Source organism: Dipodomys merriami, unplaced genomic scaffold (assembly GCF_024711535.1).
Source record: "Dipodomys merriami isolate MVZ:Mamm:240054 unplaced genomic scaffold, mDipMer1.0.p SCAF_14, whole genome shotgun sequence".
Classification (NCBI taxonomy): Eukaryota; Metazoa; Chordata; class Mammalia; order Rodentia; family Heteromyidae; genus Dipodomys; species Dipodomys merriami.
In genome coordinates, this window is record NW_027202715.1 from 18,632,338 (window position 1) to 18,655,260 (window position 22,923).

The 22,923-nt window shown below is 39.3% G+C and overlaps 1 protein-coding gene across 4 annotated transcripts in view; it reads right to left on the bottom strand.

Annotated features, from left to right (window-relative positions):
- The window catches only part of Sgpl1 (sphingosine-1-phosphate lyase 1), a 45,725-nt gene that overhangs the window by 16,978 nt on the left and 5,824 nt on the right, over window positions 1-22,923 (bottom strand). For 3 of the 4 annotated variants that reach the window (XM_070020909.1, XM_070020908.1, XM_070020910.1), the window contains exons 3-7: window positions 10,349-10,514; window positions 6,388-6,455; window positions 3,657-3,804; window positions 2,200-2,276; window positions 486-614 (exon numbers count right to left, since the gene is read on the bottom strand). In XM_070020909.1, coding sequence (XP_069877010.1) covers window positions 486-614; window positions 2,200-2,276; window positions 3,657-3,804; window positions 6,388-6,455; window positions 10,349-10,514 — 588 coding nt within the window. The remainder of the gene's footprint in view (window positions 1-485; window positions 615-2,199; window positions 2,277-3,656; window positions 3,805-6,387; window positions 6,456-10,348; window positions 10,515-22,923) is intronic. The other variant, XM_070020911.1, reaches the window with a different exon arrangement.

A 22,923-nucleotide genomic window follows, 5' to 3' on the forward strand; every position in this document is an offset into this window, starting at 1 on the left:
ACACGAACTCCTCATGTATGTCCAAGACAGAATGATACCAACTAAATCAGTCAGTTTACAGCAAAATAATCAGCTTCTGGTTCAGGAAGAGTGAAAAGACATTAGAAAGACTGGTAGGGGGATCGATAGAACTATAAACATAGAGGTTGTGGAATAGGGGTGTAGGTGAGAAAGAATGACAGGGGGAGCAAAAGAAGTGGAAAGACAGAGAAAAATGCTGACATTGCTGGTGTTCTCTATACCATCCCAGCATCTTTATGGAGATTTAAGTATTATAAAGAAGAAGGGAAAAAAAAATGTCTAGAAGAATATACACCAAAATGCTCATGTTCTAGATTACAAAATTTCAAGTAACATTTTAAACTGTACTTTATATCAATCTTTCTACAATAACACATCAATTACTTGTAATAAAATAGTTTTAATGGTCTTCAATTTAAGGTTTAAAAATGTACCATCATTTTATGGCACCCACAAATACTTACACACCCACAGCAATCTGGGCCCCCATTGAACAGGGAGCAGCTCATCCTCACAATTTCTGCTTCTAGCTTACGTAGTCCTGGGAAGACATCTGGATGCAGTGGGTTACTCCATGCAAAATTTCCATAAGCCTGTAAAAAAAAATGCAAGGAGATGCAAGGTAAGAGTATTACCTTGCACAGAATAAAGCGTCATGCACTAAAAGTCTCTAGGTATTAAGCCCAATGCTAGGAATTAGAAAGAGAAGATACTATTCCTCTCAGAATTAGAAAGAGAAGATTATTTCTCTCAACTTAAAGATTAAGCCAGGTGCCAATGGCTTTCACCTGTAATCCTAGACCCAAGGAATGTAGTTCGAAGCCAGCCCAGGCAGGAAAGTCTGTGAAAGTTATCTCCAAATAATCACAGAAAAAGCCAGAAGTGGCACTGTGGATCCCGTGGTAGAGTGCTAGCCTTAAACAAAAAGGAGCTCAGGGACAGCGCCTAGGCCCAGAATTCAAGCCCCAGGACTGGCACAAAATTTTTTTTAAAAAAGATTTAAAATATAGTGGAAGAGACAACATCAAATCTTATAATGTGGCAAGGTAAGTATAAATGTAGTTAAAGGTAGGCTATAAAGGTGGACCAACGGACCACTATTAAGTCACCGCTTTGCCTATTATTCCTAATTAGATGTGCACACAGTGCTAAGGGACACAAAGAAGAAATAGCTAACACCCTGAGTACTTCGGAGGTGTCTGTTTAGTGGAACCTTGAGAAATGAGTTCAAATTTATCATCTAGAACAGGAGGACCAACAAGACTGAGCATAAGCATTTATTTAAAAATGGCAGAATACTCATTTACAAGGGGAGGTGCAGAAATAGTTAAAATAAGATAGGAGAAAAGTAGCTCATGAAGGAACTCATATGCAAGCACATGAGAACATGATCAATATAGATCATGTAAACTTGTGAAAGACTTCAAGAATAACCAAATTTAGTCAAGCAGAACCACTAATACTTAGTAAGGTACATGCAATTTTATAATTATAGACATAAAGGCTTTAAGAATCAAGAGTCAAGTCGTTATGTGGGGGGGGGTGGAGATTGGGTGGGGGGCGGGGGGAGGATGGGAAGGGATGGGAAGGGGAAACAAAGGAGGAGACTACAATGCTTGATAAGAAATGTACTCATTGTCTTGCCCATGTAATTGTAACCCCTCTGTACAGTATTTTCACAATAAAAAAATTAAAATTAAAAAAACAATAAAACAAAAAAAGAATCAAGAGTCAATTCCTGATATTATAGGATGATCAGGGTTTTTTTTTTAATTTAACTAGAAATAAAAAACAGCTAAAGACCGTTCTAGGGTCACCCAAGAATAATTAACACATAAGAGAAACCACTGCTTACCTTGAGCTGTGTGATTTGAGGCTCTCCCCTGAATCTCCTTATCGAACAAAATTATCCTAGCATCAAAAATCTCAAATGACAAGATACCCCTTTATAGGAGACTGCCTTCTACATGGGCCTTGTAAAGCCAACAAGCATAAATTTTGCTTTTATACTGAGAAAGCATTTTTAAATACTATTATGTATATTTACTATATCTGCACAAGAGAAATCTTCTAAACCTGTTTTATATCAACAATAAGCTTTCCTGAAGTCAGAGGGAAGGAAGAAAGAGTGCAAGTAAACTGGCACAGAGCTCAAGCATCCACCAGCATGACACTCACCTGCACCAGCAGCTCTGTGAGCTTCTGCTCCCCACTGTACACTGTTCCCGAGGCTCTCCCTTCTTGCCAGAGGACATCTGCAGAGAAAGTCAAGGTCACTTGGCCAACAAGTGGGTAACTCCAAGACAGTTAAGTTCTAATAAAGAAGATAAACCCTCTGGACACAGAAATTGCATAGAAATCCAATGTCATTCTTAAAAGAAAATTATTTCAGTAAAGCTCTAGAGTCAAAATAAAGACAAAAGATTATGAACTAGTGTCAACCACAGCATGAAAAGTTCAACAGCATTAATAGTGTAACAAAGGTAAAAGCTCATTTAATAAAAACTATGTAGCTCAAGCAGCAGAGTACCTGCCTGGCAAACACAAATCCCTGAGTCCAAACTCCAATATTGCCCCCAAAACCCAGTATTTTAATATGATCTTAAACATGCATGTGTTTGTGTTCATAAGAGCAGTAATAACTAACATTCATTGAATACCTACTATATACCAGATACTATACATTCCCATGTATGATCTCAATCACTATAATCATTCTTCTGATGAAGCAGAAGTTACAAAAAGTAAATATTCTTCCTAAGATCATAATTTAAGTGGCAAAACCATGCTGTGATTGCATAGGTTATGATTGCATAGGTTATGCTCTTCAACAGTAAGCTATCTGGTATACTTCTCCTCATATGAGCTCATGCTCCTATGTGCATATACTATACAAATACTACTAACCTTTTGAGATAGATGGCAATTAGATAGGTAGGTAAATAGGTGGGTGGGTGGGTAGGTAGACAAATATCTCTCTGTAGGCATAGTTACTGATGTATACAAATGTATCTATCTAGATATATGTCATCTGTCTTCCTCTGTTTATGATGGAATGTGATTTTTTATTTTGTGGCTTCATAAAAATTTTACAATATTAGCCGGGCGCTGGTGGCTCACGCCTGTAATCCTAGCTACTCAGGAGGCTGAGATCTGAGAATCGCGGTTCAAAGCCAGCCCAGGCAGGAGAGACAGTGAGACTCCTATCTCCAATAAACCACCAGAAAACCAGAAGTGGCGCTGTAGCTCAAGTGGTAGAGCGCTCACCTTGAGCTGAAGAGCTGAGGGACAGCGCCCAGGCCCAGAGTTCAAGCCCCACAACCGACAAAAAAAAAAAAAATTTACAATATTGACATCTATACTTTACTGTATTATATATGTACTTTTTAAAATACAAATTTATCTGTTTTATTCATATTGACAAAAGGAAATGGAACCAAGTTCTACTGTTTGAAATCTACTTTCTCTATAGATGAAAGATAAATCAAAAAGTAATTTTTACAGTATGAGATTCAGTCTTTGAAACAGGAACAGGACATCCTGAATACAGTAAGCACCAGGGATGAATTACTCTTAACCTATGGGAAACACAGAATGGTAACAAGGAAAGAGAGTGCCTATACCAAGCATCTTACCCATGGAGCTGTATTCCTTGAGTTTCTCCAGAACTGCAGGTGCACTCAAACCCTGGGAGGGCAGAGCTTTCACATACTCTTTGTCCACTTTCAAGAATGACATGTTCTTGCTGATATCCTCCTTGGCCTTATTCAACTTTTCTTGGATCTTGAAAGTTATAAAAAAAAAAATCTCATTTTGATTTTTTTGATTATTTGTTTTGCCCATCCTGAAGCTTGAACTCTGGGCCTGGACACTGTCCCTGAGCTTCTTTTACTCAAGGTTAGCAATCTACCACTTGAGCCACAGTGCCACTTCTGCCTTTTTTTGAATAATTTCGTGGAGGGAAGAGTCTCATGGACTTGCCTGCCTAGGCTGGCTTCAAACCACGATCCTCAGATCTCAGCCCCTTGAAAAGCTAGAATTATATGTGTGAGCCACCAGCACCTGGCTCCTTTTGATTATTTTAACAAGAAGATGAACCTGAAGTACAGAAGTGCAGAAAAACCCAGGTATAAAATATTCTAGTGAACTATGACATCTCTTTCTTAAAGAGATGTGAGTTATCAGAGATGCACTCCATTTCCTCATGCCCCTTTCCTGACATGGTTTTAGCTGGTTTGCATTTTCTGCTTTAAGTGCTGATCTGAGTGGAATATTTGGCCCCTTGTATTGCCTAAGCAGCAGTTGTAGTGAGCCAAAGAGACAAAAGGTAGAGTCATGAAACCAGCCAAGCCACAGTAAAAGGGATCCTGTTCAATGTGCAAGCAATAAGCAACTTCAACCAACATCCAAGGAGGTCCCATAAAACTCCTTCTGTACAAGCAGAGATGTTAGGAAGAGCCAGGGTGACTATACTGACCAGGTACTGTCTGACCCTGAAATACAAGGGGGAGCTAAGGTCCTTTCTGCTACATATGTTATTAGTTACGATTATTTTTTTCTAACTTCCTAGCCACAGCTTCTGAGTGTTCATCCTGTCTCTTTCTCTCTCTGATTCAACAGGTATTTACATTCTAACACTCTCACTCTCTCAACATGGTATTTGCTAAATAATTGCTGAAGGCCAGGCACAGATACATGGTAAACAAACTTAGGTAGTGAGATGCATGATGAAAAACCCCTCCTGGTCTCATGAAGCTTATTTTAGCATGAGAGACAGAGAGGAAGTCAGGTAATAGAAAAATGCTACGATAAAGTGAGAATGTGTAGACCAAATTGTAGAGCTGAAATTATAAAAAGCTTGAGTGGAAAGTGTAGAGAGAAAGGCTATATGTCATAATTAGTGTATGGCAAGATGCTGTGGCTTCATCAATGTATTTGGTAATGTCTGATGCCCAAGATCTTATTCCAAACAACGTGAGATTAGAATACACCAGAATCTTCTCAGACATGGCCTTCAATGAGACCACAGGAAAGCTGCTCCTGGAAAGCTCACCATCCTTGCTTGTCCATGCTGTGTTATGTTGAGATATGCCATGGACATGGGTATATTAAGTTGTAAATTAAAAATTCTGTGCATACACTGGGTTATTCTAAATTTTAAAAAATTAAAATGAAAAGTTTACCAAAAAGGACAGCAAGTACTTTTTCACCCCCCAATTCTTACCTCTATATTACCCAATTTTAATTTCTTAATAGTACTTATTTCAGTGATGTCCTTTTTTTTTTTTTTTTTTTGCCGGTCGTGAGTCTGAACTCTGGGCCTGGGCACTGTTCCTCAGCTCTTCAGCTCAAGGTGAGCACTCTACCACTTGAGCCAGAGCGCCACTTCCTAGTACTTATTTCAAAACAATATTTATATGCATTTGTTTACTTGTTTACTTTTTGTCACTTCTACTATCAATTCTACAGGAGAAAGAATATGGTACTGTTCACCACTTTCTCTTCAACACTCAGAAAAGTACCTGACATCAAGCAAGTACTCAAGAAATATGTTCACTGAGCAATTGAGATGTGAGTTTATATATATACAGACAGACAGAAACACACACACACACACACAGAGAAAATACCATTCTGTCTCTAAAGATTATCCGATCTCCATTTTTCAAAAGCAGATTCTTAGGTTTAAAGAGTTTCCAATTCTATTATCTTACAAATTTTATCTCAAAAAATCTTAAAACTGAAGGAAAAAAGTGAGGTGGACAAGATGAGGGAAAATGCAGGGAAGACTCAGGAAGGTCCCAATTTCCTTTGTCATAGTTTCTCCTCCATATTATCTCCCTTCACCCCAAGAAAGTGAAGGCAACAGTAAAAGAATACTTAAGCAAGTAAAGTTGAGGGACAGGGCAGAACACTGGGGCAGATAGGACACTTCCTGAGCCTGGCAAGGAGCCTGCTTGGCATATCTCCACCTGAGATATAAAAAAAAAGAAAACCACAGAAGAGAGATAATCTGAGTATGACAGAGGGCAGAGAGGACACTATGGCAAAACAGGCACAAAGAGCAAGCTATAATCAGGAACCAAAGCTGCCTGCCTGCTGTGTTTGTGACTGTTTTTCCTGTAGCACAGCCAGGCTCACTCTTTAACCTGTCCACTTCTCACACAATATATGCAGTATAAATATTTGCTTTACAGAAACTTTACCAATCCCTTATTCCTTAGGTGCCCCACTCCACCAAGTAGAGACAACATAATTGCCTCCAAACATGGCCAACATACATTCTTCCCCTTAAAACTATTAGTTATAACAAACAGAAAAAGGCATGGTTCTAGGAGTGAAAAGACCTTTGAAGATCCCACCTACCTTACGACCAATAATTGGCATCTTCCTGATGACTTTAAAGAATTTCTTTTTAAACCTTGACCATAAACCTATGAGAAATAAGTTTCTATTAGTCCTATGAACTTCCAAGAATGTGACCTGATCATCAATAGTGAACAGAGTAAATTATATACTCAAACACTGCTAAGAAAATCAATTTTTTTAATCAGTCTTGCTTGGTTTTTTATTTTTTATTTTTTTGTCAGTCGTGGGGCTTGAACTCTGGGCCTGGGCACAGTCCCTGTGCTCTTCAGTTCATGGCAAGAGCTCTCCCTCTTGAGCCACAGCACTACTTCCTGTTTTCTGAGAGTTAATTGGAAATGAGAGTCTGACTTTCCTGCCCGGGCTGGCTTGAACCTTAATACTCAGATCTCAGCCTCCTGAGTAGCTAGAATTACAGGCATGAGCCCACGGCACCCAGCTCTTATTTTGTTTTGCCACTCCTGGGGCTTGAACTCGGGCCCTGTGCACTGACCCTGAGCTTCTTTTGCTCAAGGCTAGCACTCTATCACTTGAGCCACAGCACCACTTCTGTTTTTTTCTGTTTATGTGGTACTGAGGAATCGAACCCAGATCTTCATGCATGCTAGGCATGCATTCCCAGCCAAGAAAATCTATTTTTAAGTGTTTTCACCATGGGGGAAAAAAGGGTATGTAAGTTAATGAATATGCTACTTAGTCTGATTTAGCCAGTCCTTATCATACACATCCTTCAAACATCATGTTGTACATCATAAATATAACCTTTGTCAGTTAAAATTTTTTAATTTAAAATAACAAGTGCAAGTGTAAAAACAGTTCATGACTTTTCATAATTCACAAATTCCTCTCGCAGACCCAATACTCATGTAACCCATGATTATTGTGATTAAGATTACTATGCCCATTCAATTATGGGGAAACAGGCTAAGAGAGATTAGGGTGCTGCCCAACACACCCACAGACATCTAGAGTTTATCCTCCCCAACACATCAAGCTAACTGCTGCTGATACACTGTAGACAACCTCACAGTTAAAACCAGAACCCAACAGTTCAGGAGCAAGCCATGAGCTGATGATCACAGAGTGCAAGCAACTAAGGGAGGCAGTGCCCCGAGTGCTATCAGCTCTACCTCTAGCTCCCAGGATCTAGCTCAACCACTTCTCCTCCACTTTCCATATTTTGTTCCAGAACTACCCTCTCCCCCCTCAGGAAGGGATTCAGAGATTAAAGCTAAATTTAATATTAGTAGATTTCAGCCTCCAGTAAAATATACTAAGCACTACAGGATTGTGTTCAGTAGCTCACAGCATACTTCTACTTGAGTAAGATGCTGGAAGAAAAAGGTGAATTTATCAAAATTGTCACTAATCTTTGGAGAAAAGATATCCTTAATTATGTCTGGAATTCAATTCAGAAATTATTTTGTGTGTATATGTGAAGCAAAAGGAAATTGTTAATATTCAACAACTCTTGTTGGGGGGGAGGGTGTCTGCACTTAGGATCTCCAACTTGTTAGGCTCATATGCTACTACTGGAGCTCCAGACCTGACTTTTGCTGCTGTTGTTTTGAGAAAGGATCTCAAAACTGGCAGTTAGTCCTCTAGCTCTCACACAAATTACCCCTCAAGCCAGCTAGAATTACAGGTGTGAGTCACCATTACCACCCAGTATTCAACAGTTTTTTACCTTTAGAAACTATACTCATAAGTCAGGCACCAGTGGCTCATACCTATAATCCTAGCTACTCAGGAGGCTGAGAACTGAAAACTGAGGTTTAGATCCAGCCTAGGCAGACAAATCAAGAGATTTTAATCTCCAAATAACCAGCAAAAAGCCAGAAATAAAGGTGTTGGGCCAAGTGGTAGAGTGACAAAATCAAGAGTACAAGGACCTGAGTTCAAGCCCCAGCACTAGCAACAAAAAAGGAAAATAAAAACAAAAAGTATCCTACACTCATGTTCAAAGTGATTCAGACTGACACAAATATAAATAAACAGTATCACTTAGTAAGAAGATCATTTGGTAAACATGTATTCTTATTACTAAACAATACATATTATTAAAAACCAACCAACTAGGCTGGGAATATGGCTTAGTGGTAGAGTGCTTGCCTAGCATTCATGAAACCCTGGGTTCCATTCCTCAGTACTACATAAACAGAAAAAGCCAGAAGTGGTGCTGTGGTTCAAGTGGTAGAGTGCTAGCCTTAAGCAAAAGAAGCTCAGGGGCAGTGCCCCAGCCCTGAGTTCAAGCCCAAGACTGGCAAAAAAAAAAAAAAAAAAAAAAAATGACTTATGGTTCATCCCAAATAGTTTTATATGGCACATCTCATTAGTATCTTTCTGCTAACAGTTTTCTCCTAGAAAGCTAGGGTCAACAGATAAGTAAGCACCAGGACCTAAGACGGCCACACTTGAGCTAGCAGTTAGCAAAACAAATAACACAGTGAGCTGTGAGAGTAAGGACAGAAGGAAATTCCTGAGCCAAAAAATGTGGGAAATTTTACTAATCCACTTCAGTAATTCCACAATATGTACATATTCTAAAACATCAGGTTGTATACAATAACAAATTTTATTTGCCAATTAAGTAAAAATTTTAAGACACAAATACTTAAAAGTATTACTAATCATAACAAATGAATAAAATCTCAACAGCTCTAACTTGAATGATTTGGTTTCATAAATTTATCATAGTATACAGAATGGCTGTTTCTAGGGGTCTGGAAAGAAAGGGGAGTGAGAATGTTTTTTTTTTTCCCTTGTCTGTCTTTACTGTTGTTAGTATGAGGCAGGGTCTCACTATGTTGCTCAGGCTGGCTTTGAACTTTTAGACTTCCTACCTCAGCCTCCTGAGTGCTGAGATTAAAGGTATACATATATAATGATGCCTGGCTCAGATATTTTTGTCATCTCAAACTAAAACTGTGTCATTAAACAAAAACTTCTAGGATGAATGGTAGTGCTGACTGTACAACAATGGGAATTTACTTAATGCCACTGAACTGTATACTTAAAAATGGTTAAACTAGGACTGGAGGCATAGGTCAAGTGGCAGTGGTGTAATACAGGTTGAGCAAGTGCAAGTGCAAGGCCCAGAGTTCTAATGACAAATGTTTAAATCCTTTGTAATGTTACTGCCTTCTCATACCAAGGAAGTTAGGCCTGACCCACTAGTAAAAGTGGGGAAGGAGTACAGAGTAGAGTTACAGAAAACCCACCTCCAACTTCCACTACTGGATTTAGGTATAATCAAACAAAACTTAAGCAAGCACAGCCTGTGGGGGCACATTCCCCCCAGGTCTCCAGGTGAGGAGGAGGTAAGGAGTAAGAGAAGGGCTTAGACCTCCAGAAGAGTGCTAGATTTACAAGCAGATCATTAAGAGACTTGTCAGATGCACTCCCTGAGAATGGTCTCCTCCTTCCCATGTCTATCTTGCTCCTGACTCACTACCACTGTCCCTTGACTACAAAGGACAGGGACCCTGTCCTACTTATGCAAATATCCCCAGAGCCTAGTACATGTTTACACACAGCAGGCACACAAACAGTGTGGAGTGAGTGCTGGTCCAATATCACCTAATCATTACTGAAAAGGATGGCCCAAAATGAAGCAATGAATTTCTGCTCCATAAACAACTATTACATTCTAGAGAGGACACTGGTCCTGATGAGGCTTTATACATACTAAGACATCTGTAGACCCTAACAATGACTAATTTGGGGAGCTTTTATAAAAGCTGCAAATATGCAAAAGAAAAATCACTGTAAACAATCATTACACATGAGCCCTATTATAATTTTACCTACATGAAGACAAAATTCCAATTGCCATTTAAACTAAGTTTTAAAATGGAACCCAACAAAAGGCAAGAAATTAGTTCAAACCCATCAGTCATGAGATCCAAGACCAAGAGACATTTACTCTACTATACTTTCACAGAAGAGACAGTGTACTTACTCTCTGGCTGGAAAACAAACTCATACACCCAGACTACCAACAGGGTCCATGCAACACTCCATGCAATTAGCTGCCAGGGCTCATATTTGGTGCAATGTCCATTGACATAATTCTTGGCTTTGGTGGAGTATGCTTCCAAAATCTCGAAGTAAGGCTCAAAGGCCTTCTAGAAACACAGGTGAAAAAAGAACAGAAACATAACACTCAGAGAGAAAAACAAAGGTCTAGTTTGTTCTTCAATTCACACTTTCAAAGGCAAGGCCATTTCACAATATGGTCCACCTCAGCATTCATCTTATCAAAGCCCCATACCAGTTGCTCCCATATAATACTACCACTTATAACCTATGAGGACTTTGACACGCTTTTTTATCTTCTGCTTATTTTGTAAAATAGAGGAATACACTTGATCATGTCAGCCCTAAAGTTTTTATGTGACTGTCAATTTACTCTGGCAGTCTTCAAGATGAATCTCTATAAAAACATATACAGGCCCATCATACACAAATGAAGTATGAATGCCATTTCTCTTCTTCATTTGAATCTTCCATTCTCTAAAACAGCCATCTGCAGACCAGTCATATATAAGTAGTGAATATTTCAGATGATGCAAACCAAACATTATGTTATAGCTACTCACCTCTCCTGCAAAAGTCATAAAAATACTTACATTGTGCAAATGAAATACGGCTACATTCCTACATAATTTATGCTCACTGAAATCAGAAGTTCATATAGTTCTTCCATGTCACAAAGTATCCTTTTTTTGACATTTTTTTAAATCTAGAAATCAGCTAACTGCCAGTGGCTCTCACTTGTAATCCTTTCTGGTGAAATCCAGAGGCTCAATCACATCTGAAGCCAGCCCAAGCAGAAAAGCCCACAAGACTCCATCTTAAAGAAGCAAAAAAGCCCTGCTCTGGTGGCTCAAACCTGTAATCCTAGCCACTCAGGAGGCTGAGATCTGAGGATCACAGTTCAAAAACAGCCTGGGTAGAAAATGTCCTCATAAGACTCTTATCTCTAATTAATCACTCAAAAACCAGAACTGGAGATGTAGCTCAAAGTGGCAGAGTACTAGCCTTGGGTAAAAGAGAGATAGCACCCAGTCCCTAAATTCAAACCCCACAACCACCACCACTACCAACAACAACAAAAAAAACTCAGCAAAAAGTGGGGCTGAAGATGTGGTTCATGTGATAGAATACCAGCCAAACAAGCAAGCTGAGCAAATATGAAGTTCTGAATTCAAACACCAGAAACACCAAATTAATATAATAATAATAATAATATAGAAAGTATTCTTATTTCTTAGGCTATACAAAAAAAAAACAAGCAGAGTATTCATTTAGCCCCCAGGCTGAAGTTTGAACAATCCTTACTCTAAGAATCAACTTAACTACAAAAGTCAGGGGCATTATTTATCATTATTGCATACCTCTCAATACCTGACACAAACAAGATAAGGAACCAGTAAAATTACAAAAACTCATCTCTCCCTTTAAAGTCGAAAGTAGTCACTTGTGATAAGCTTTATATGGAGCAGAGCTTATCACAATGTCTTATAGTCTACTCATCTACTTCTTATCTCTCTGACTACACAGTAAGGTCCTTCTATTTACCACCCCCATAGCACTGTGCAAAACTAGTTTCATCTGAGAGCTTTGTTATTCAATTCACCTTTCCAGTGTTTTTAAGACACTAAGTTGGGAAGCACTCAGGTAAATGTCACAGGTCCATGTCCTTGCTGAGTGTGTCTGTGTACACATATACGCAGGTGCATCATACACAAATGACTAATCAGAACTCTTCAGGGAAAGACTATAGGAGGAGGCCAGTACATACTAAAAGAGTACTGAGAGAGGCTCTAAAATTTAAGCTAAAGAGAAAAAGAAAAAAGGTCTCTAGGCAGGAGAGTTAAAAGAAACAAAAAGCATACCAGATGGCAAAACAACAACTGCAAATGCAAACAGAGATGGGAATGGGCAAAGTTCCCTGTGCTAAGAATAAAGCTACATGGGGGCAGGACCATTTTTTTCCTTATCCAATGCTAAGTCCCAATCACATAGCAGAGTGCCTGAACAAAATGTATACTGAACACAAAGCTGGGCAGTGGTTGACAGTGCCTGAGTAAATGAGGAAACAAGTCAGAGAACTTAGCCTGCAAAAAGGATACTAGGTCCACAGTAAAAATGGGCTTGATAGGAATGGGGGGAGTGGCTCAAGTGGTAGTGTGCCTGCCTAGTAAGTGTCATGTACTGAGTTCAAACCCCAGCACTGCCAAAAAGGGGGCAGAGGGGAGGAAGAAAGGGAAGCGTTGAGAATGTAACTCAGTGGTAGAGTGCTTGCCCACAAGCATACAGCCCTGAGTTCAATCCAAAGAACCACACAAAAAATAAAGTGAAATGTAGGGGAAAACAAATTATGAAGTATAAATTTGGTAGAACTTTTTATACAACAATTTATTGGCATTTACCAATATTGTAAATGAATGCTCATTTTGACACAGAAATGCTAATTGTCAGCCCCTACAGATGTGCACAGAGAAATATCAAGGAAATTCATCCCGATATTCTTTGTAATATAGCAAAACAAAATTGTAAAAAATGTCCACCCATAGGAGAAAGGCTAAACTCTAAATACACAGTATTTTATGTACCCCACACTGTGAACCACTAAAAAGAGAGAGGACAGACTATATTTTACATGAAACATTTTCCATAACAAAACTGAACAAAAGGAAGCAAACAAAATTTTGGTTGCAAGGTTGGCTAGAAAGTCCAGGGAGAAACACTCTAGAGATTTTAAAGAATAATATGGATTTCAAAGATATTTGTGGAGGCAAACAGAATTTGATAACTTATTAGACATGAAGTTAACATAATACAGGTAATTCCACATTTTCAAGCTCAAGTTCAAAAGACTAGTAATGATGGTACCATTAACTATGGTAATACTAGAATAGCTAGGGAAGCTGAGAAAAAATAACATGGTTTGAATTGTGATGTCTTAGATATCCATCTGTACCGCAGTAGTAGGAATGTAAAAACTTAGGAGGAGGAGAGGTGCTAAGCAAATGCATTTTTAATCTTTCATGGACTGAATGCTTATATTCCCCTAAAACTTCTATGGTGAAATCTATCGCCTAAGCTTATGCTATTCGAAAGTGGAACCTCTGGGAAGTGATCAGAAGATGAAAATGCAGCCCTCATGGATAGGATAGTGCTTTAGAAGACACCTCTTTTTCGTAGGAATAATTTCCTTTGTTTGGCATTTTGTTATAATGGCCCAAATGGACAACAACAATACCCATAGTAATTAGACTGTGGTAAAACACAATTAACACAAGGGAAGTACTGGATCCCATGAGGGCTGTCCATGGAAACTGCCTATCAGCAGCACCTCTGCCACCAACAAAGTTCTTTGAGACCATTCCCGAGAGCCCATTGTTGCCATCAACAACTTCAATTTTGCCAAGCAGTGGCAGTTCCAATGGAAACCTGGCCAAGACCAGAGATCTCTGTCATCAAAGGTATGCCATGACTTCCATTAGCTAAAAAGTCACCTTGTGTTACAGCTGTGGTCACTCTATAATTAAGCAGTGTGGTGTGTATGCATGGAAAGAATCATGACTCCAATCAGCTTTCCTTCTGCAGACATTAATTTCAAATTAAACATTAGAAAGTAACAATGTCAAAAGATGTCTGAAGACATCAGCAACTCTTCAAAGCATTGACTGAAAAATAACAGAACCACTATTAAAGTTAGCCAAGAAAATACAAATACCAGAAAATACAAACCAATTTTTAAAGGCCTTTAGAATAATATATGAAGACATTCTTCATTAACATTATAAAAATTAAATTAAGCAAGCATACATGTTTTTGTTATTGGTTTGATTCTTAATACAAGCCCTGGGATTCAAACAAATACTTTTAAGAAGAGATATAGATTAGATATCTGTAAGTTTTCTAAGTCCAGAAACAGAATAATATGTTTAATGTAGTTGGGTGGGCCTTGACAATCTTATTGAGTCAGCATCTAAGTGATCACAGAAATTTCATCTGCTGGCATCATTCTAAGTCCCTCTAGGTTACCACAAATAACCTAGGCTCAGTCCCCAATGAAAAAGCACCTCACCACACCAACACTCATTGTGCTCATTGGGCTCTGAGTGATACAGCTTTCTCCTTGGAAAAAAAGGGATGAGGCATTTTTGGGGGGCCTTGACAACAGCACAAACCCCAGAATGGGCCCTGATGCAATTCTCAGCCCCTGGGAAGCATAGAATCTAGCTGCTGAGGAGAACCTTAAGTATCTAGTGCAACATTCTCACTTTGTAAGCAGAAGCCAAAGGGAAAAAGGTGTGCCTAAGCTCATTCATATAGGCTTGTGAGAGAGCAGAGCTCAGGAATCTAAGCCTCCTGACTTGGTTTTTTTCTCAAAACTCCAGTCCCTTTCTTCCTCTCACATTCTTCACTTCTAACACAACTGCAAGATTTAACCCCAACAGTTTTCCCAGAAGAGTAGAAGTCTAAATTTTAAAGCAGGAATGGCAGGGAATGAGGGAGAGATTGATGAAAAACAGTTTTACCAAGTACTTAGAAGATTCTTAAGATCATTTAGATTAAAGACCCAGCATCACTATCCTTACTCTATTTCTGTCCTAAAAATACAAAAACCAAAGACTGTGGTTTTCTTCCATAAAGTACACCAGTACACAAACACTATTGTCTTTGGTGACTGAAATAGCATTAGTATTATCAGCAAAAACAGATCACAAGCCCAAAGGAAAAACTCCCTTGGGTCATTAAAGAAGAAGTGACAATTGAGCAACAAAGCCAAACAGCTATTCCAAGCAACCAGTAGTGATTATGACAAAAATGTTTGAAGTAACAGATTCATCATTTCTTAGGAGATCAAGAGCAAACCACACACTTCCTCTAAAATTCTACTATGTTGGTCAAGATGCCCAGAATCTGAGAGTTGGTCTCAAGAAGTTTAATGATCAACAGGTTCCCTTCCAAATGTACCTGGTCAGTCAGAACTGTCTGTCACTAAGTACTATTCCACACGCACTTCCAGGTTTACCTGCTCAGCACCCAGCACTGGAGCACTAGGGCAATGCACCTTTCTACCACTAAGATAGTAAACCACCTGGCCTCAGAAAGGAGACAAAATGCCTTGTTTCAAATCATCAGAAGTGCACTCATGGAAAATCAAAGCCTTTAAATGTATAAAAGCTGATGGGACAAAACTACTAACAGTTTGTTTATATCAAGACAAGGCATCAAATAAGGACAGATGCCGATTCCTTTAACAATTCCAAGTACTTGTAAAATACATCAACAGGTACTGGAGGGCTCTTAAACTAGGAGAGAAGAATAAAATGCATAAAACTGAGTTTAGTAAGCAGAATTGCTATGAGCTGTAGAGATTAACAGTAACTACAGGGTTTGCAGGTAATACACTATCTAGCCAAGTGGGCAAGAAGAAAGAGAAAACATATTCAAGCATGACCCTGGTGTCTAAATAAACTGCACCATGAGTTCCCAAAGTCCCCCCAAATAAATAACTAACTGGCTTTCTGTGCAGGCACAGAGAAGCTATCTTTCAAAGCTCAAAAGAAAGGCATTATCCTTTAAAGACAAGAATAGAGTTCCTTAGATAACAAGCAATATCTATTGAAAAAGTCACCTATTCCTCCCAAAGGAACGTCTATTCCTCTAAGCAATTGGAGAAGTGAGCTAAGCTTTTCCCTTACTATTAGTATTATATATCTTTCAGAGTTAAAGAAACCTAACAAATTTTAACTTCTTATAGAAATGCTTTCCCTATAATAGTCCTGCTATCACAGACAGCAGATAGATAAGACATAGATAGGTACTGAAAACACATAAAACCTAAGTTGCTGAGACTACTTCCCTCGAGATTTCTGACACAGAATTCTGTTCAAAAGATCAAACAGTGGCCCATCCAAGTTCTCTGATAGACTTCAATGACACCAATACCTTTGGAAAGTCTGTCTTTCAAATCAAGACATCAGCAAATGACTTTTAAAAACTGAAATAAGCAAAGGAGGAATTTAATCATTGGAAGAGTTTCAGATGTTTTGATAACATGAAAGGCAAGTGTGGGCTACCTGATTCTGACCAGAAGCTAACTCTTATAAAGAGATTTTAACTTTGTAGATAATTGATGGAAATGCAAACAAGTTTTCATTTGTAAACAAGCCAATTCTGCAAGATTGAGTAACAGTTCAGCTGATTCCTTCCTCAGTGAGGAAGAACCTAGTTTTGCTGCCATTTTGCATTTATTTCAATAGTCCTTACATAAAAATCCTTCTGTGTTGCCGGGCGCCGGTGGCTCACGCCTGTAATCCTAGCTACTCAGGAGGCTGAGATCTGAGAATCGCGGTTCAAAGCCAGCCCGGGCAGGAAAGACCGTGAGACTCCTATCTCCAATAAACCACTAGAAAACCAGAAGTGGCGCTGTAGCTCAAGTGGTAGAGCGCTCGCCTTGAGCTGAAGAGCTGAGGGACAGCGCCCAAGCCCAGAGTTCAAGCCCCATGACCGACAAAAAAAAAAAAAAAAAAATTAAAAAAAAATCTTTCTGTGGACTTCTTTTGAAAACATAATTATCTGCCTAAGTAAATTCAAATCTTTAGCACCATCATTTTATATCTATCTAGGAATCACATTTTCACTTTATTAAAACTATCTTTTAACAAAAGCTAGAAATTACAAAGACAACACCTAAATTCCCACCAGAAAATGCTCATGAACAAAAAATTTTGAAAATGAATCACAAAGAGTTCAGGACATATTCTCCAGTCAATAACACCTTCTCCACTGAATTACAGAGGTAGCCTTAGTATGTAAAAAGGTCACATTACATGGAAACACAATTGACTACAGGAACTACTTAAATTCCTCTAGGAAAGCTCTGCAATTACAGAGTGCAAAGATCCACACTACAGGGCTAGGAAGTTGGCTCAGTGGTAGAGTGCTTGTCTTGCATGCCTGAGGCCCTGGGTTTGATTCCTCAGTAACACATAAGCAAAAAGAAAAAAGCCGGAAGTGGCGCTGTGGCTCAAGTGGTAGAGCGCTAGCCTTGAGCTGAAGAGCTGAGGGACAGCGCCCAGGCCGAGTTCAGGCCCCACAACTGGACCCCCCCCCCAAAAAAAAAAGATCCACACTATAAAAGGATGCCTGTTGAAAATGTTACAATGAGAAGGGGAAAAAAACAAGAGACCACATAATTTCATATGAAATTATTAAACACTTGAATGAAAGCACAAAAATCTATAGGCAGAAAAGAAACTGGTAGTCTCCTGGGACTGAGGAACCAGGGGGAAATAGGGAAGTGACTGCTGAGTACAGGTTTCTTTGGAAAATGTTCCAAAACTGGCTGTGGTAAATTGAGCACAGTGGTGCAAGCTTGTAATCCCAATCCCTAAGAGGTAGAAAGGAGGACTAGGAGTTTGATGCCTGCCATACACAGCAATTTTCAGGCCAGCCATGGCCTACACAGAAATCCTGCCTCAAAAAAAATTTTTTGATTGTGGTAATGGCCAACACAGCTCTGTAAATATACAAAAATTCACTCAGTTACACATTTCCAAAAGCATGATAGCCTAGCAATCCCCTCTGTGGTCACCAAATGTTTTCTCAGTTGAAGCTAACCATCTAAGATTCTTTGGATTCATTGGCAATCTCTCTTTCTCTCTTTCTCTCTCTCTCTCAGAAAAAAAGTCTGCCTTTTTAAGTTCTAAAAAAAATGGGCCAAAGACAGACATTGTAATTTCAGAAATACAGTGTAAAATTCTGAATACATAAAAGCAGCCATAAGTGTCTAGGTAACTTAGAAATTTACAGATTATATTATAAACTAGATACAACAGGTATTAAGCTATGGGATTTTTTAGAAGAGTCTATGAACAGAATTACTAGCTAAAAGGATGAAACTTTGTAAAACTACATTTGCACTGGCAATTCCTGAGTATAGGAAAGTGAGAGAGACAGTGACCTCTGAATCCTCCCTCCTTGGGTGGTGTGGCAGGCAAGCTGGCTGCGATGCACAGTGGCAGTTGTGTGGTCACAGAAAGTCACCACTGAGAATAAAAAGCTTTGGCTCTACCTCAAGCCCTCACCTACAGGCTGTGATTATTAGCACATTACTGAACTTCTACGTGACTGGATTTTGCTTGATTGTAAAAATAAAGAGTTCAAAAGAAAAAAAAAGGTTGTTATGAATACTAAATGAGAAAATGACTGCAGATAATAAAACACTTATTATTAAGTACTGGATGAATCTGAAATCACTGATGATAAATATTCCCCTTTATTCTTCATAAGCAGCAAGAGAAAGCAATCTTAACAGAGTCCAAGCCAAGTCATAAAGAAGCTGGGAAAAGCCTTAACTAGCTAACACCAGTGTTTATGTTGTATTTTCTTGCAGATAGATGGTAGTAATAAAATACTTCTTAGTAATGAGCTCCCTTCAGTTTGGTAAGAAGTATGCAAAGACAACTCTTAACCTTTATCAATCTACCAAATCAATCAGAAGGTTTCAAGTGCCCTCTTACCTACCAAAAAACAAGACTAAACCAGTTACCTGCTATGTTTGTGGATCATAAACTTGTATGTTTCAGTAACCCAAACAAATTGCTGTTGACTACTATACGGTCATGACTCCTAAGAGAGCATGGGAAAATGCATTTAGAAAGGGCTGGCTAAGGGCTGGGAGATGTGGCTCAGCAGTGGAGCACTCACCTAGCCTGAGATCCTTTGTTCAAACCCCAGCCCAGAAAAGGAAAGATATATATGGATATACATTTATGGAAATAATAAACTTTCCCATTTTAGACCCATCTACTGACATGCAGTTTACAATAGTAAATTTGTTTCAGAAAGTTTCCAGAGAATATGCTTCTCTAATACTGGATGTAAAATGTAAATATACTACAAGTGTCACTAAGATTCTAAAATATCCCAGAGGGATAATGACTATGAATGGTGTTTCACAACTCTAAATTCACTCAACAGGGCCTAATAATATCAGTAAGAACTAAGGTTGATAAAGATTTATTGTACTCATAGATTGACATGTTGAATTGAAACCCTTCTGCACAACTATTTAAAGATATTTAAAAATAAATTAAGTAGAAACTGTGATGTTTCAAAAAAATAAGGTTACTTTATTCCCATCAAATGTTTATTAATATTTATAGACTAGATAAACAAGAATATGCTAGGCATTGCTCTCTGGAAGAACTACAGAAAAGAAAGGGCCATTTCACACTTACAAAGTACCTATACTACTTCACAAGGAGTCCTCAATGCTCTCTTCAATGTGGTATGTAAACATCAAAAAATATTAATAATAATCCAACATTTGTTGCTCAAAACAAAATCCAAAAGTTATATATTAAGACAACCATAGGGCTGGGAAGGTGGCTCAGTGGTAAAGTGATTGCCTTGTATACATGAGGCCCTGGGTTCGATTCCTCAGCACCACATAAACAGAAAAGCCAGAAGTGGCACTGTGGCTAAAGTGGTAGAGCACTAGCCTTGAGCTGAAGAGCTGAGGGACAGCGCCCAGGCCCATAATTCAGGCCCCACAACTGACACAAAAAAAAAGAAAGAAAGAAAGAAAGAAAGCAAACCATAGCAGGACACTGGTGGCTCATGCCTGTAATCCTAACTACTCAGGAGGCTGAGATCTGAGGATCACGGTTCAAAGCCAGCCCAGGCAAGAATGTCCATGAGACTCTTTATCTCCAATTGGCCACCAGAAAACCGGAAGTGGCGCTGTGGCTAAAGTGGTGGAAGGCTTGCTTTGAGCTGAAGAGCTGAGGGACAGCGCCAAGGCCCAGATTTCAAGCCCCACAACCAACAAAAAATAAAATAAAAAGAAAACCATGGTTGGGCACCAGTAGCTCACCCTGTAATAGCAGCTACACAGAGGCTGAGATTCAGAATATCACAGTTCAAAGCCAGCAAAAAGCCAGAAATGAAGCTATAGTTCAGATGGTAGAATACCAGCCTTGAGCAAAAATGCTAAGAAACAGCACCCAGGCCCCGAGTTCAAGCCCTATAACTGGTGTGTGTGCGCGTGCACACATGCACACATGCACACATGCACACACACACCTACTACTTTAGGTTTCTCTGTTATATAAAGTTAAATCTAATCCTATCTGATACCGTGATTTGGAAATACAAGGAACTTTCTAACAATGCCATCCAATAGAAGGAAATGCCTCCCTAAGAAAGGATTCAGGACTCAATTTTGCTAGGGCACTGTGCAAAGAGTATCCTATCAGCAAGAAAGTTGGGACTTCAGGCTTCTAAAAGCCCTTCAGGAAAGCAATTAAGATTCTAAGGCTACTTCTGGGACAGAGCAGCTCTGGGCTTGCCAGAGTTCTGGCAACAAAGACTCTGCCTGTGAATCTATGCTTCTGGTATGACCTTTTCTGTAAGAATTCTAGCCTATCCATTTTCAAGATTCTGTTCAGGCACCAACTTCTCATTTGTGCCTTTAAAAACTATCTTGTACTCAACTTCAACATGCTAGGCATTCTCCCTTTCTCTTCTACATTCCCCATCCAACTTTTTCCAACTCTGCCATGTGCCTCATGAGGCTGACCTGTATGAATTAAATCTACGCTGCTTTCCAGCTGGGTTGGACAGATGCTTTGCTCCAGTCAGAAATGAGAGGATGGGAAATCAGTCTAATTTGCTTCCAGCGGGCTCACTGCTCCCAGTGGCTACTTCTTCCCCACCCCACCTTTAGCTAAACTTCCAAGGTTCCAGACAGTATTCCCTTCCTGGCCCTTCAAGCCTGGGTGATAAAGGCTTGCTGGCTGATGGATGGATGTCCTGCCATCCCTTCAGCTTTCTTCAGGCCTGCCCAGCCTTGGACAGGCCCTTGATACTCTGTCACACTGCTGGAGTATGCCAGATGACTGACACAGCCTTCCCTACTCCTTCCCAGATGGCTCCTATCTCCCCCTCATCCCACAGCAGGATTTTTCTCAGTAATTGGACTCTGGTATGTTTACACACACACTCACTACAAATCAATTCCCTATGGAAAAGTCTTAACCCCAAGCTGCCTCTCAACTCTACTACCTCTGTGTGCAAACTGTATGTAATATTAGATTGAACAAAGAAAGTCTAATTAAGAAAACAAATGTTACTAAAAATTCCTGACACACAGATTGCAAGCTAAGTCAGATAATGGGGTTTGGGGTTTCATCTATTTATAACTCCACTTCTCTTTAGCAAAAAAGGCTGGATAAACTTAGTTTCAATTCACTTATACCATGCTCACTCTCTAATGGTCACTCAAATGTGAACAAACATGTCCCAAAGAATTTCCCTTTGCCTTAATCTTACAAACAAGAAACCAGGCTCAAATTATAGAAATGAGCTTTCAATGTTCATCTTCAAGCTTACTGCTTAAATACCACTTAGGATTCAGAAAGAAAGCATTCTTGACTTGGAAAGATTAGTTTTAGCCAAAATCCCAAACTAAGTGAGGTTTACTGTTTTCAAAACATGGAAAGAGTACTGAAAAAAAATGTTGAAAAGTATTTGGAGGAGGCTGCAATGCTTAGTAAGAAATGTATGCATTATCCTGCCCATGTAATTGTAATCCCTCTGTACAGTATGTTCACAAATAAAATTAAATTAAATTAAAAAAAAAAAGAATTTTGCACTAGGGCTGGGAAGGTGGCTCAGTGGTAGAGCATTTGCCTTGCATGCATGAGGCCCTGGGTTCGATTCCTCGGCACCACATAAGCAGAAAAAAGCTGGAAGTGGCACTGTGGCTCAAGTAGTAGAGCGCTAGCCTTGAGCTGAAGAGCTGAGGGACAGCGCCCAGGCCCAGAGTTCAGGCCCACGACCGGACCCCCCCAAAAAAAAATTGCACTATTTTTCTTTTCTTTTTGTCTTGTTCATTTATCTTTGAGGGGACAAGAAAGCATAGAAATAGAGGTACAGAGGGAGAACAAATGCAGTAGTGGTACTCAGTAGACACTATGTTGAAAATGAACTATACAACTTGTGAGTAGAGACAGGTGGGAAAAATAAGAGAGCAAAGGAAAGGGGGGACATTATGGAAAAAGAAATATACTCATTAGCTATCTTATGTAACTGTAACGTACCATTTTAAGTGACGTACCATTTTAAGCCAGGCGCTGATGACTAACACCTGTAATCCTAGCTACTCAGAAGGCTGAGATCTGAGAATCAAGGTTCAAAGCCAACCCAGGCAAGAAAAATTCATGCGATTCTTATCTTTCACTAACCACTCAAAAACCCTAAGTGGCTCAAAGTGGGAGAGGCCTAGCCTTGAGCAAAAGAACTCAGGAACAGCGCTTAGACCCAGAACTGAAGCCCTATGGCCAACAAAAAAGAACTCTGCACTGCTACTAATGGAACCAAAGGCATAACCTCTCTGAACATTTAAAAGACTATTAAAAATGAACTCCGGGAAATGGAAGCATAGGTTTTTGTTGTTGTTGTTATTGGTGGTGGTGGAATTTGTGTTTTGTTTTGTTTTCCTTT